Source organism: Notolepis coatsorum (assembly GCF_963971535.1).
Source record: "Notolepis coatsorum genome assembly, chromosome: 10".
Classification (NCBI taxonomy): domain Eukaryota; kingdom Metazoa; phylum Chordata; class Actinopteri; order Aulopiformes; family Paralepididae; genus Notolepis; species Notolepis coatsorum.
In genome coordinates, this window is record NC_140174.1 from 50954349 (window position 1) to 50967723 (window position 13375).

Here is a 13375-nt window from a genome sequence, read left to right on the forward strand (position 1 = left end):
TCAAACGGGAGAGGGAGAGAGAGAAAGAGAAGGGGACCTGCGTATCTCGCACGCAGCTGTGTTTACACAGTTCTCTCTCTCTCTCTCTCTCTCTCTCTCTCTCTCTCTCTCTCTCTCTCTCTCTCTCTCTCTCTCTCTCTCTCTCTCTCTCTCTCTCTCTCTCTCTCTCTCTCTCTCTCTCTCTCTCTCTCTCTCTCTCTCTCTCTCTGTCTGCCACTCGCAGACTGTGTGGATGACTGTCACTGAAAGTGCTTATGGGCGGAGCCCAGCCAATAACAGGCTGAAATCTTGAGGCTGGAAAATGATGCTTTTGAGTACTCCATTAGAAATATAAAACAATGTTTTTTTTTTTTTAAATAAACCTTACAGATGTCTTCCATAGACTCACAGGAATAGTGTAAAGTTGCCCAAATAGTGCTAGGAATAGCAATGCAGGTCCCCTTTAAAATACTGGCTGCCGGGTAGCGCAGCGGACTAAGCGCCTGTCTACCACCACAGAGCCAGTAGGATCGAATCCGGCTATGGTGCCTCCGGCTTGGCCGACCGTCCACACTAACACAATTGGCAGTGTTAGCGGGTGGGAAGCCGGCGTGGGTGGGTCCTGGTCGTTGTAAACAGCGACTCCTACAGTTCGGTCGGGACGCCTGCACAGCAAGGGAAGGATCTGGGAGAGGTAGTGTGACCTTCCACACGTTACACTCTCCCAGTGAGAGTCCGCGCTGCCAGGTGAAAAGAAGCGGTGGGCTGGCTACACATGTGTCGGAGGAAGCATGTGATAGTCCACGCCCTCCCAGACCGACGGTAGGGGGTAGAGTGCGCAACGACCAGGAAGGGGATTGGGAATTGGCATAACGACTAACATTGGGATGGGAGAAAACGGAAAAAGAAGGGGGAAAAAGATAATAAATAAAACATAAAATACTGATTCAATAACAGGCCCAGTACCATTTTCTGGAAGGGGAAAACGCTTGTAGGTATAACTTACATTTCTGAGTTTGGTCGTTTTCCAGTAGCCATTGATTTTATAAGCCGAACGGTGCAGGCAGAGGGTGGTTGGAGTACACCGGCTACATCAGACAAGCGGTGCTCTCGTAAATTTTGCCATTTGCTCAGATTCGGAAGTCATGCTTACCAGTGTTGTGTAGTGTTGAGTGAGAGTAGCAATGGTGATATTGGTTGTAATATTTTGTCATTTTGAGTCAGGAAATGCACATTGAGAATAACTGAGAAACATCAAGTAAAACGAGCCCTGTCTGCACTGATGCCCTGACCTCCATTTGGCAGTAAGGCTCACAAAATCAATGAACACTGGAAAACGAACAAACTCAGAATTGTAAGATATACCTGCCCTATATTAGAAGCTTTTCATCTTGCATAAAATGGTACTACTCAGGCTATTATCAAATATGTATTATTATTATATAAGTTAAAATCTTACTGTAATTTCATGCTCCATTAATTTCCTCCTTTGAGCTGTCTGGTGACATTATTTTGATGACACTCCCCCCAAAAGGGTTTGAATCAGGTTCTCAATGAATGCGCAGGCATGAGGCTTTATATCATGTTGTATTACCCACTAGACCACGGGTGTCAAACTCAATTACCAAGGGGAACGAAATACTGCAGATTTTGCAGGCCGGACACATAACAATACCTGAAAAAGGTGCAATTTCCTGAGGTCACTAGCTTCATTTGTCAATTTGTCTATTCACTTTGTGCATACCAGCTGGTTGTAAATGCACTTCTATTCATTAGGTGCCTCAATGAATACAAGGAGGGCTGTTTAAAAGGTGGGTAAGGAGCCATCATTTCTGGATAATTGGCTTATTATAGATAATTTTTTTTACAGATTTAGATTACATATATTAGGATTCAATTAATTATTCACCCACAAGTGTTTGTAAGATTAGCAATTCTGGTCCTGGACTATTGGAGAACGGTTCCACACACACACAAAACAACTCTCACCTCGCTTCCACTGGTCTCGCACAAAACAATTATTTCCACAGAGAGTAGGTATGTGAAATTAATTTAAACTATTATACATTTAGAAGCTAATAATACCTATTAGGGTATTCACCCACAATAGCTTGTAAGATTCTAGGTTAAACTGGTCTCTGTGGGGGAAATTAACCCGATCAATGAATGTAGATAGTCAATATAGACTTGGTTAACACAGGTTTATTACAGAGTTATAGCAGATGACTCAATGAGGACAATTGCATGGTGTCCCCAGGTGAGCTCCAGAGTTCAGTGAGATGTCAGTCTTTATAGCGTGAGAGCTGGGTGTTCTGGGTAAAATGGCCCCGGTCCAGGATTGGAGGAGGTCAGGGTGAGTTAGAGGGAGTGGGGGGGTGGTATTAGGTGAGAAGGACGGAAGGGTAAAGTAAGGAAGGGGGGGGGGTTGGGGGAGGAGGAGGGGGCAAAAATGTGGGTTGGGGGGCTGGATAGATACAAGGTGAATGGGGGAGGATTGGAGCATGACTAGGGATCGTTAGGTGAGACACAAGGTGAATGGGGGAGGATTGGAGCATGACTAGGGATCGTTAGGTGAGACACAAGGTGAATGGGGGAGGGTTGGAGTATGACTGGGGAACATGACTGGAGACACAGGTAGCTTTCACTTATCTTTAACCCCTTGTGTGACGCAAGCACGCACACACACATACACACAACATTCACTCATCATATACATTCATACATAATCAAACATGCATACATATTCATTAATCTTATCATACATGCATTCATACATTCATATCCATTCATACATATATTTATTTATTGTGTTGTGTTGTGTTGTGTAGATATATTTATTTATTGGGTTGTGTATATGTATTTATTTATTGGGTTGTGAGGGTATTGGTGTTGAAGGTTGTCTGATTGTAATGTGTATAGGAAACTGCTAATTAATTGATGTGTAGCACCTGTTTAGTTTGTTTAATTAATTATGTGTGGCACCTGTGGAGGGGGAGGAGTCCAGGGTGTTCATGAGGGCTGTGGCCCAAGGAGTGTGGGGTTCTTGCCTGCGTTAGTGTACAGTGAAGGTATACAGAGGGAAGCGCCGTAAGTGTTGTTAGTCTGTTTGTCTCTGTGTGGGGCTTCACCAGAACCACGGTTGCAAAAAGAGTAACCAGGGAAGCTCCACACAGTAAGTGTTTGTCTGTCAACGTGAGGTTATTGTGGAACCCACCTGACAGACTGCAGAGGTAGTAGTATAGCTTTTATTATTTTGTTTATGTCACTAGTATGAGATGTCACCACTGCACCTTGGAAGGCTGATAATAAAAGCAACCTCAACACCACTTATTCCGACTACGCCATCATTGTTGTGAGTTTCGAGGGGAAGAGGAAAAGGACCCCGTCACACCTTGTCTAAAACGACTTATCTAAAACCAATAATTTCCATGGATTTGATTTCAGAGTGGGTATGATGAATTAGCAATAACTCATCATAGCAACGACCTAGCATACCGTGCGGCAAAGGGAACCGCTCCCGCCTACCTCCGGTCAATGGTCTCTAACTACACACCCTCAAGACCCCTACGCTCTGCATCTTCTGGCCGCCTCAGACCTACTCCTATCCAAGCTCCGGGAGGGTCATCAAAGAGAAGTCGCCTATTCTCAGTCATTGCCCCACAATGGTGGAATGAACTACCCACACAAGTTAGGACAGCCGAACCCCGTCCAATCTTTCGCCGTCGACTAAAGACGCACTTCTTCAACTATTATCTGAAATAATGAAAAAAAAAAAAAGATCTAACCCTAACTAACCTTACTGTCATGCATTTGTCCTAATAAACTAACCTACACTGTAACACGCAACACTTTGATGAACATTGTTACTCAGCTGATAGAGTTGTACCCTTCCTGATGACTTGTCGTACAGAACTTGTAAGTTGCTTTGGATAAAAGCGTCAGCTAAATGACTAAATGTAAATGTAATGTAAACTCACTTGATAAATAAAATTCTATGCAACCGAATAACACCACGGCTTGAGTCGAGTGAAAACGGATGACTGGCGAGCTTTTAAAAGCGAAAGTAAGTAAAAACACAAGCTACACCTGAAGGCTAAATATCGGGTCCTCCTCCAATGGTCCACGGAAGCAGATTGATGCATTAAAAACATGATGCAGGTGCAGATAACGCTCTGCAAGGTGCAAGCATAGGGTTCAAGTTCAAGTTTCTTTATTAGTTGTCATACAGAAGTACAGAATACTTTTATACAAAATGCTTCTTTCTGTTACGCTCCAGAGACTGTGCTAGACAAAAATAGATAAGTATAAAATAAAATAAGTATAGCAAGTGTAAAATAGAAGTCACGTAAGTAGACACAAGTGTTCAGTATGTACATATGTACAATGTTCAATGCAGAGTAGAAGTAACTGAGTTACCATACAATATACTATACAATATACTAATATACAATATACTATATAGTGCAAAGGAGAAATGGGATGAGGTACAATTTAGGTACAATTTACAGTAAGGTGTGATGACGTATGGGTTGTAGTGCAAATTCTTTACCAATAAATATAAAGTGTGTTTAGGTGTTCTAAAGTGTGTGTGTCGGTGCTGCAGTGAGTTGTTTGTTTAAAGTGAGTGTGTGCGTGTGGATGTGTGTGCTGTGAGTGCATTTGATGGTTGTTACATAGTGTTATTGTTCGTTGAGCATCCTGATGGCATGGGGATAGAAGCTTCTTCTGAGTCTTTCTGTGCTTGCCATGAGACTCCGGTATTGCTTGCCTGACCGCAGCAGTTCAAAGAGGCAGTTGTTTGGGTGGCTGGAGTCTTTGATAATTCTCTTAGCCTTACCCATGCACCGCTTGTTGTAAATGTTCTGGAGAGTGGGAAGCCCCCCTCCAATTGTGCGTTCGGCTGAATGGGCCACTCTCTGTAGTCTGCTACGGTCTTGTGCGGTGCTATTCCCAAACCAGGAGGTGATATTGCCAGTCAGGATGTTCTCTATTGTACATGAGTAGAAGTTCTTAAGGATCTTCTGACTGACTTGGGAGGGGGGGTTTGGACATTTATGGGGGCCAGTTTAGAATGGCAGCCTCCCGTAGGTGCTCTTTGAGAGCAGTTTTGAAGGTGGGTAGGGATTCAAATTTTTTTACGGCTGTGGGTAGGGCGTTCCACATTGATGTGGCATAATTGAGAAACATGTTTAGTCCCTTGTTTGAGCCGAATCTGGGTTGAACATGATTTGTGGAACTCCCTCTGGTGTTGTGGTTGTGGTATTCACTGACCTTTGGGAAGTATTTCGACATGTACATGGGTACTTTAGTGGTGTAGTGTATCTTGTAGATTCAGATTCAGATTTCTTTATTCACCATTTTGTACAGGTACAAAATGGAACGTGATTTGACATTACAGTGCATGATAGATTTTTTCACAAATAGGAACAACATAATAATAATAATGATAAATAAATAAGTAAGTTCAAAACAGGACAGAACAGTGAGACAACAATAAGACAGTAAAGTGCAGTGGTAGGGGACATGGAAACAGTGCAGCACAGTTCAAGTCCAGAGGTCCAGCCCTAGCAGCTCGCCATAGAGGGGGGGGAGCAGGGGGACACCTGACTTGTTTACCAGGCGAGCTGCTGAGGGGAAGAAGCTGAGTCTATGGCGTGACTTTAATGTCTTGGGCAGCCGTAGCCGCCTGCCGTGGGGGAGCATGGTGAAGAGGTTGTGACCCGGGTGGGCGGGGTCTGCCATGATCTTCCAGGCCCATTGCAATTTGCTGTACTCTGTCGTCTGCTCTAAGCCATCCTAGGTTGTCAAAATGGGCAGGGGTGAGGTGGGTTCTAGGAGTAAGGTCAAGCAGTAGTCTGTTTAGTACCGTTTACCTCTACCATCTGTTCTCTCCCCTCCAGGTAGGATTGCATCCAGCTCACTGATAAACTTGCTTTTAGCTTGTCAATCAGAATGGAGTGATTGACAGTGTCGAAAGCCTTTTGGAGGTCCAGCATGACCATTGACCATGCCGCAGTATTTGCCCGCGTCCACCTCTTGTTTGATGTGGTCGTTCAAATAGAGAAGGCATGTGTCAGTGGAGTGGGATGTTCTGAAGCCAGATTGGAATTCGTAGATTCGATTTTTTCCCGCAAGGTACTTTTTGACCTGTTTGTAGACTATTTTTTCCATGACTTTCGAGATGGAGGTAAGAATAGAAACAGGGCGGTAGTTGCCTGGGTCTAATTTGCTGCCTTTTTCGTGCAGGGGGGTCACTCTCGCAATTTTGAAGTCTTTGGGGACGTGTATCTGTTTTATGGATAGGTTTATTATGTGTGTGATGACTGGGGTGATGGCGGCTGCTGAGTCTCTGAGGAATTTGGAGGGGATATTGTCATGTCCAGTGGCCTTGTTAGGTTGGAGGGCGCTCAGTTTATTGAGTACCTCATCTGTTGTTACCATTTCAAGTTTGAAGTCGTCTTTGCGGACCCCTAGGTTTTTATAGTATGCTAGGATGTGTTCTACCCCAAAATGCCCTGGTTGGGAGCGTACTGTAGTTTATTAACCTGTTAAGTGGTAGCCCTATTTTCAGAAATTTTGCCTAAAGGTAGTAAGGTACATGCCTAAGTAAATGGAAGATTGCTCCACTTCTGCAAGGTCAATTAGCATGTTCTTGGTATCTAGGAACATCTAGGGACCCGGGGGAAATATTGTGTCTGTTACTAGGCTTGAGTAAATTGTAATGAAGAAAAGGAGAATATAAATTATGATTTATTTTTGCATCTTTGACGGTGAATAACACCATGTTAAATCTGCGGGGTAAGAGATTTCACTCACTGAGCTCATTCACCACCTTATTGAGATCAAGTGTAAAAAAAATCTAAGCAAATGAATAAAGGGAAGATGATTAAACAGAAGGATTTGTAGATACAGTAATAAATGATAATCGATTTTAATTATGAATTCATATTTGACCTTGAACTTGACCTTGACCTTATTATGGCCAAATCATACATCTATGGATTGGGGAAAGGCTCCTCTTTGAATCTGGATTTAGTCATTTCCTTGCGGTTTTACGATAAAAGGGATATAATTAGAATTTTTTCGATAAATTCGTATTTCCGATAAATCGTATAAAACATCTGTAAAAATGAAAATATACACGTTGACTACTGTTTTGATAGGGTTATGGTCTTTACTCTTGGCTACAAAAAATATATAAAAAACATTAACCTCTTAACAACATGTGGGCCCTCATGAGGACGATTCGCGATGCCACTTTGCCGACCTCTAGTGGCTCGGTTGTGCATTTATTTTAATACAATAGATTGCCCTTTCAGGTGACAAAATCCGTTCAGCGGTTCTCGAGTTACATGCCGATATGTGAGGTGTGCCCCAAAGTACGCAAAAGTACACATTACCACCCCCGACTCCCGGGGCTCTAGCTCCGTCAATCATTTGGCGATCTCGAAGATATTTGCACAGGGTTGTAGCCAATGAGTGTGGCTTTCCATTGATACCCCATGATATGAAAATCGGGGATCTAATATGGTCTCTATTGATCGATTTATGATACAAAAAAGCAGGGTCCCCCTATACTGGAGGGGAGAGAACAGATGGTGGAGGTAAACGGTACTCTATCCCCCCCCCCCCCCCTCTGATAGGGATGGGTACCGAATTCGGTACTTTTGAGGTACCGAACCGAAACACGTCGGTACTACCGAGTATCGAATCAAGTGAGAAACCGAATAAAAAAGAAAAATAAAAAATATTACATTTTTTTTTCCTTTTTTTTTTTACCTTTTTTTTCATGTCAACGTTCACACGCACAATATATGCTTACCTAGGATTTGACTTGATTCAACAACAAAGCAGTCGGAGCAATGACAAGCCGAAAACTGTCGAAATTGTAGTTATTTGAAGTTTGGATTTTTGTTTTACGACTGAGGTAGGTAAATTAAATTTCTTGAGACTAAAGTACCGAAAAAAGGTACCGTTGGGTACCGGTATCGATTCACAGGTACCGGTACCGGTATTGGTTCAAATGTGAAAGGTACCCATCCCTACCCTCTGAGTGAGCTGTGGTGTTCCACAAGGAAGCATACTAGGACCGCTACTGTTCCTAATTTATGCAAATGACATGTCGTCAGCTTGTGACTGCAACTTGTTCACGGACGACTCAGCCCTGCTGGTCTCTGACAAGAACAAGTTACAGGTTGAAAAAACCCTCAGCTCTGAACTCGGCAGAATCTGCACCTGGCTCGCTGATAACAAACTATCATTACACCTGGGTAAAACAGAGTCCATTCTCTTCGGATCAAATAACAAACTCAGCAAGACCGACGGCTTCTCAGTTACAGTGGGTGACAATATTGTCACAAGGAAAGATGAAATTACATACCTAGGTTCCATCCTAGAGGCAAATCTTTCCTGTGACAAAATGGCATCCAAGGTAATAAAAAAAGTCAACCAACGAACTAGATTCTTGTACCGGATCTCCTCTCTGGTAAACAAGAATACCCTGAAGACTCTGGCAGGAGCACTCATTCAAGGGTACTATGACTATGCTTGCACCTCATGGTACCAAAGCACCTCAAAGGCGCTAAAAACAAGATTACAAACATCACAAAACAAACTGGTCAGACTTCTACCTGACCTTACCCCTAGAACCCACCTCACCCCTGCCCACTTTGACAACCTAGGATGGCTTAAAGTAGACGACAGAGTACAGCAACTTGCAATGGGCCTGGTCTACAAGATACACTATACAAAGCTGTAAAGAAATGTGAATCCCTACCCACATTCAAAACCGCTCTTAAAGAGCACCTACGGGAGGCTGCAATTCGAAACTGGCCACCGTAAATGTCCAAACCCCCCCACCCTCACCCCCTCCGAATAGACAGTCTCCTCCCCACCACATGTATATATTTCTCTCCCCGCCGTATGTATATTTCTCTCCCACCCACCCACCCCCTCCAAATGTACAGTCTCCTCCCCACCGGATGTATATATTCTCTCCCCACCGTATGTGTTACAAAGGGTCAGATTAAACCGAATATATATATTTATTACTTGAGATATATTGTATAGTATTTGTATATCGTCTGATATCCCTTGTATATTCTTTGTACATATAAACGGAATATCCCTTTACCTAGTACAGGCCAGACCATAATATTCGTTCTCCTATTGGACAGCGATCCCTTAGGCGCCACGGCCATACCCCCAATGTCTAGTTCAAAGTCACCGCTAAGACATGCCTGGACATGCCCGGTTCTGCGCAGGAATACGAGACAGAAATAAGGCTGGTACTAGATTGTTCACCTTACGTATAAATACGGCGCAGGTGAATACAGCAGTTAGTTACCCCAATAAGTTGAAGCCTCACACCACGATACAACGTGCTGTGAAGTGGGCCCGTTTTGCCCCGAAATAGAGCCTTGAGACCACGTGCGAATTGATAGCTGAAGTGTCAGAGTTTAATGCTGTATCGTCGAGTTCGACCTATTCTATTATTAAGTAATAGTCTATTATGTATAGTGTATCGTGCGGCTACCGTTCTACAGTGACTAGCATTACCAACGTTTCATCGTACCGAGCTAGTGTGCTTATCCAGGCTGGGCGGCCTAACCTGGTGCCGTCATCCGAGGAGCCCTAGACGAGAACCGTGTGGATATGTACACTGGATAACCTACCCGACGACTACAGAGCCCTTTTCGGCTGGATTATATTTGCTTTGGTCCTGTAGCTGTTGGAGCGGAGAATCGTCTACACCCACTACTGTGTGGGATCTACCCTGTGAGGAGCACCGTCGAGCCCGCCTCTAGTACTCTGAGGCTGGCTAGCTTTCCTCCATGCGGCACTGCATACCGGAGAATAGCTGTTGCTTCGTCTACGGATCAAGGGATTATTGCACTGTCTCCTGTACCTGGAGTCTCCTTATTCCTCGTTGACCCAGACTTTTGCTACCGACAAATCCTCTCCCCTGCTGGCTTACAACCGGAGGGAACCCTCTTAGTATCTCCAGCTGATCTACTAGTGTACCATATATAATTCTTATGATACAGGTGGTATTAATTATCTCCTGCGTAATATGCTCATGGACTTACGCTCTTGACCTATTCATGCACATTCTTCGCCTTACAAGCGCAACTCTCAATCTTGATAAGTAATGTAAGATAATCTTCGTGCTCTTCTAATAAATATTCTTCTAAACAGTATTTCTTGTGAAGCCGTGTTATTGTGGGGGTGTTCATCTCATATACATGTGTACTGTATGGCCAGTAGTAATGTACATAACTCAGTAGTGGTTTAATGATACCATACTTATTCAATACAGTCAGGGAATTGTACCCCTCAGTTACAGTATGTATATTTCTCTCCCACCCACCCACCCCCTCCTAATGTACAGTCCCCTCCCCATCATATGTATATACTCTGTCAGGATCTATGGGTAACAGTACTGTATATTTGAATATCGTATATGTCTCAAATGTACAGTAACAGTACTAAATACCTGTATGTCATGTATGTCCCTATGCCATAAATGTCATGTATGTTGTGTATGTCATAAATGTCACTATGAATTGAAAATGGGGGACCCTGATGTAAACAAGACAAACGTCTTTCTCTGGTCTGCATCCCCTTAACAATTGTGTGTATTGAGCCGTACTGTATTGTACCCATTCTGCAATCTGTTAAATAAAGTTTTCATTCATTAATTAATTCATTCATTCATTCATTCATTCATTCACAGCTTAACAGGTTGTGGCAGGCCAGTTGAATTGCACCTTGGCTGCGGGCCAAAATTAATTGATAGGTGAATTAAGGATTTGGCCCGCGGGCCTTGAGTTTGACACATGTGCCCTAAACAATACAAATGCCCAAAAAATGGCAGTTTCTTTAATTTGCTGCCACATCAAAGTCTAAGTGATGAGAAAGGAATATGCAGCCTTGAATTACTCCCTTCCCACTAACGGAAGCAACACAGACAATTTCAGCATCAAGTACTTTATTATGCCACCGTATAATGTGGAAGCCATTACTTACAAGACTTTCTTTCACAGATCTGTCTGAAGGTGAAAATGATTTGATTTGCGCGGGAACTTTCTATCCGCCTTACAACCTTCTCCTCCTTCTTTTTCTTCTTCTTCTGTTGAATATCTCTGAACTGTTGTTACCAAGACAAAACCCAGTGTAAATTGCAAGTACATTTGCAACTTTGGAACTATATGAATACATAGCTGGTGTGTAATGTGCTCTAATAGGAGTCAAATATTCTATTATAGGCTACACTAATGAAACAAATAAGTAGTATATTGAACCCCCCCCCTGCACCCTTCCTACTTATTTAGCACGCAGCTCTATTCCTGCTGTATACTTAACCTTCCTTTCCCCCTGGTAGAACATCCACCTGGTGGCCCGCTGGCTGAACAGCCTGGAGAAGCTTCTGGAGCAGCATGCAGAGTCCAGCCACCAAGACTTCAGGGTGTTCATGAGCGCCGAGCCGTCCTCCACTCGAGAGGGACACATCATCCCGCAGGGCATCCTGGAGAACTCCATCAAGATCACCAACGAGCCGCCCACTGGCATGCATGCCAACCTGCACAAGGCCCTGGACAACTTCAACCAGGTACCACCGTCTGGCTATTCTTAAAAGGGGGCAATCCACCCTAAAACAGGATTTCCATTGTGCCGATCTCAGGGCGGTTAAATCAACAGGCCCTGTTTTTGTGAATCTACAGTAGATGCAAGCTTATCCCTGGCACTTGGTAATAACCAAAACATTTGACTTGTAATGACTTGTAATTTCTTTTTTATGTAAAGCTTAAAGTGAAAATCCACCCTAAAATAAAATGTACACTATTCCTTTAAGTCCATATCTATAAACACAGACTGCCTTCATGGGTGTCATAGTGTGTGACAGTTCCATTAACACTTTGAGTGCCACGCCGGGTTTTCCTTTTTACCCCCTTGATGCCACGGTCCACTTCAATGTTAACGTTAATATCGCCTAATCTATGTTTTAAATTATGGCTATGTGTCTAATCTGCCCGTCGCTTATCAAAGACTACTTTTCCAGTCAGTGCTGTCAAGGCAGATTGGTTTTTTATCGCTTAATTTCCGTTTCAGAGCATTTAGAAAAGCACCCGTTTTGAGATAAAAAAAAACAGTTCATTCTGGACCATTCTATGATAATCGTCTTTTACTGGAATATTCCAGAACGTTGATATTCGTCGGCTTATTTATGAATCGTTTTCAAATAAACGCTAGATGATCAATATTATACGTGCACGCAAGCACATTCGGGCCGCGCACGGATAATCGCTGTGTTCATTTCCTCTCAGACTTTTACAGTGAAACCGAAAGAGCCCATTTCACAAAACAGCCTATATCTTCATCAAAATTAGTCTGATTATCCTAACACTGATAACATAGATTCCTTATGTGACATCAGATGGTATCCAACTGGTATATTCCAATTCCTGATCACCATTCGAAAAAATCGATAAGTGTATGGATCCAACGTGATACAGTAGTACACATGATTCCGCGGGGCTGAGAGGCTCCAGAATGAACTGTGGTAACCCCGGCTGGATCAGTGGACTGGAAAATGTGGAGTACCGGATTTTTTTCCCCATCCATTTTCATTGAGTCCATTCCAAAATCCCTTATGTCATCTGGGAGACGATAGGGGGCGCTTTTTTCCACATATGATCGCCGGCGGCGCTCGGGTATTGGGTAGGCTCGCGTGATGCAATATGATTTCAGATCGCTAAAAAAAAAAAAATAATCAGAGAAATCTTGTGAGTGGCTTTCAACATAACTATCGGAAACCCGAGATATCTCGTGTGTGGCAGTGAAAGTGTTAATCACTTGTCAATGGAGCAGCTCCTAGATTTGATCATCACTAGAATCTTATCACTCTGGTATTGATCTTAAGGAGAGACTTGTTCATATTGACAAATGTAGGCTACAACAATAATAACAACAATACAAAATTATTAAAATAGCAATAATAATAATTCTATTCTAGGGTCTATTCTATTCTATTTCCCCTGTAAATAGCTTGTTGCGATTAACTGATAGAAAGGCTCCATTCGGTTGAAGGATTTACTCCAGTGGGAAACGCATAGCATCCATTTGGGCAGATGTTCCCATGTGCTGTCGCCAAGGCTGCTGTCATGAAAATAGTTCAGAGTGCCAGGCTGCCGATTTTATGAGGAAATGGATACCAAAATTGTACTGCGCCAGCGGATCTGTATTGACAACACCCCCCCCTCCCCTTCCCCTCCCAAACTGCACCACCTCACCCATCTCGGCACAGACAGTGGGTTCCTTTTGAGCCATGAAATCAGTGAACAGCACAGACTCCGCCAGCCTCGTGCTGGCGCGGAAATATCTGTAAACATAGATA

General features: G+C 43.3%; 1 protein-coding gene across 1 annotated transcript in view; it reads left to right on the forward strand.

The window, feature by feature from the left end:
* dnah9 (dynein, axonemal, heavy chain 9) overlaps nt 1-13375 on the forward strand; it is a gene marked incomplete at its 5' end in the record, with an annotated part of 366889 nt that overhangs the window by 314452 nt on the left and 39062 nt on the right. The window contains 1 exon segment of the mRNA XM_084323040.1: nt 11363-11590. Coding sequence (XP_084179166.1) covers nt 11363-11590 — 228 coding nt within the window.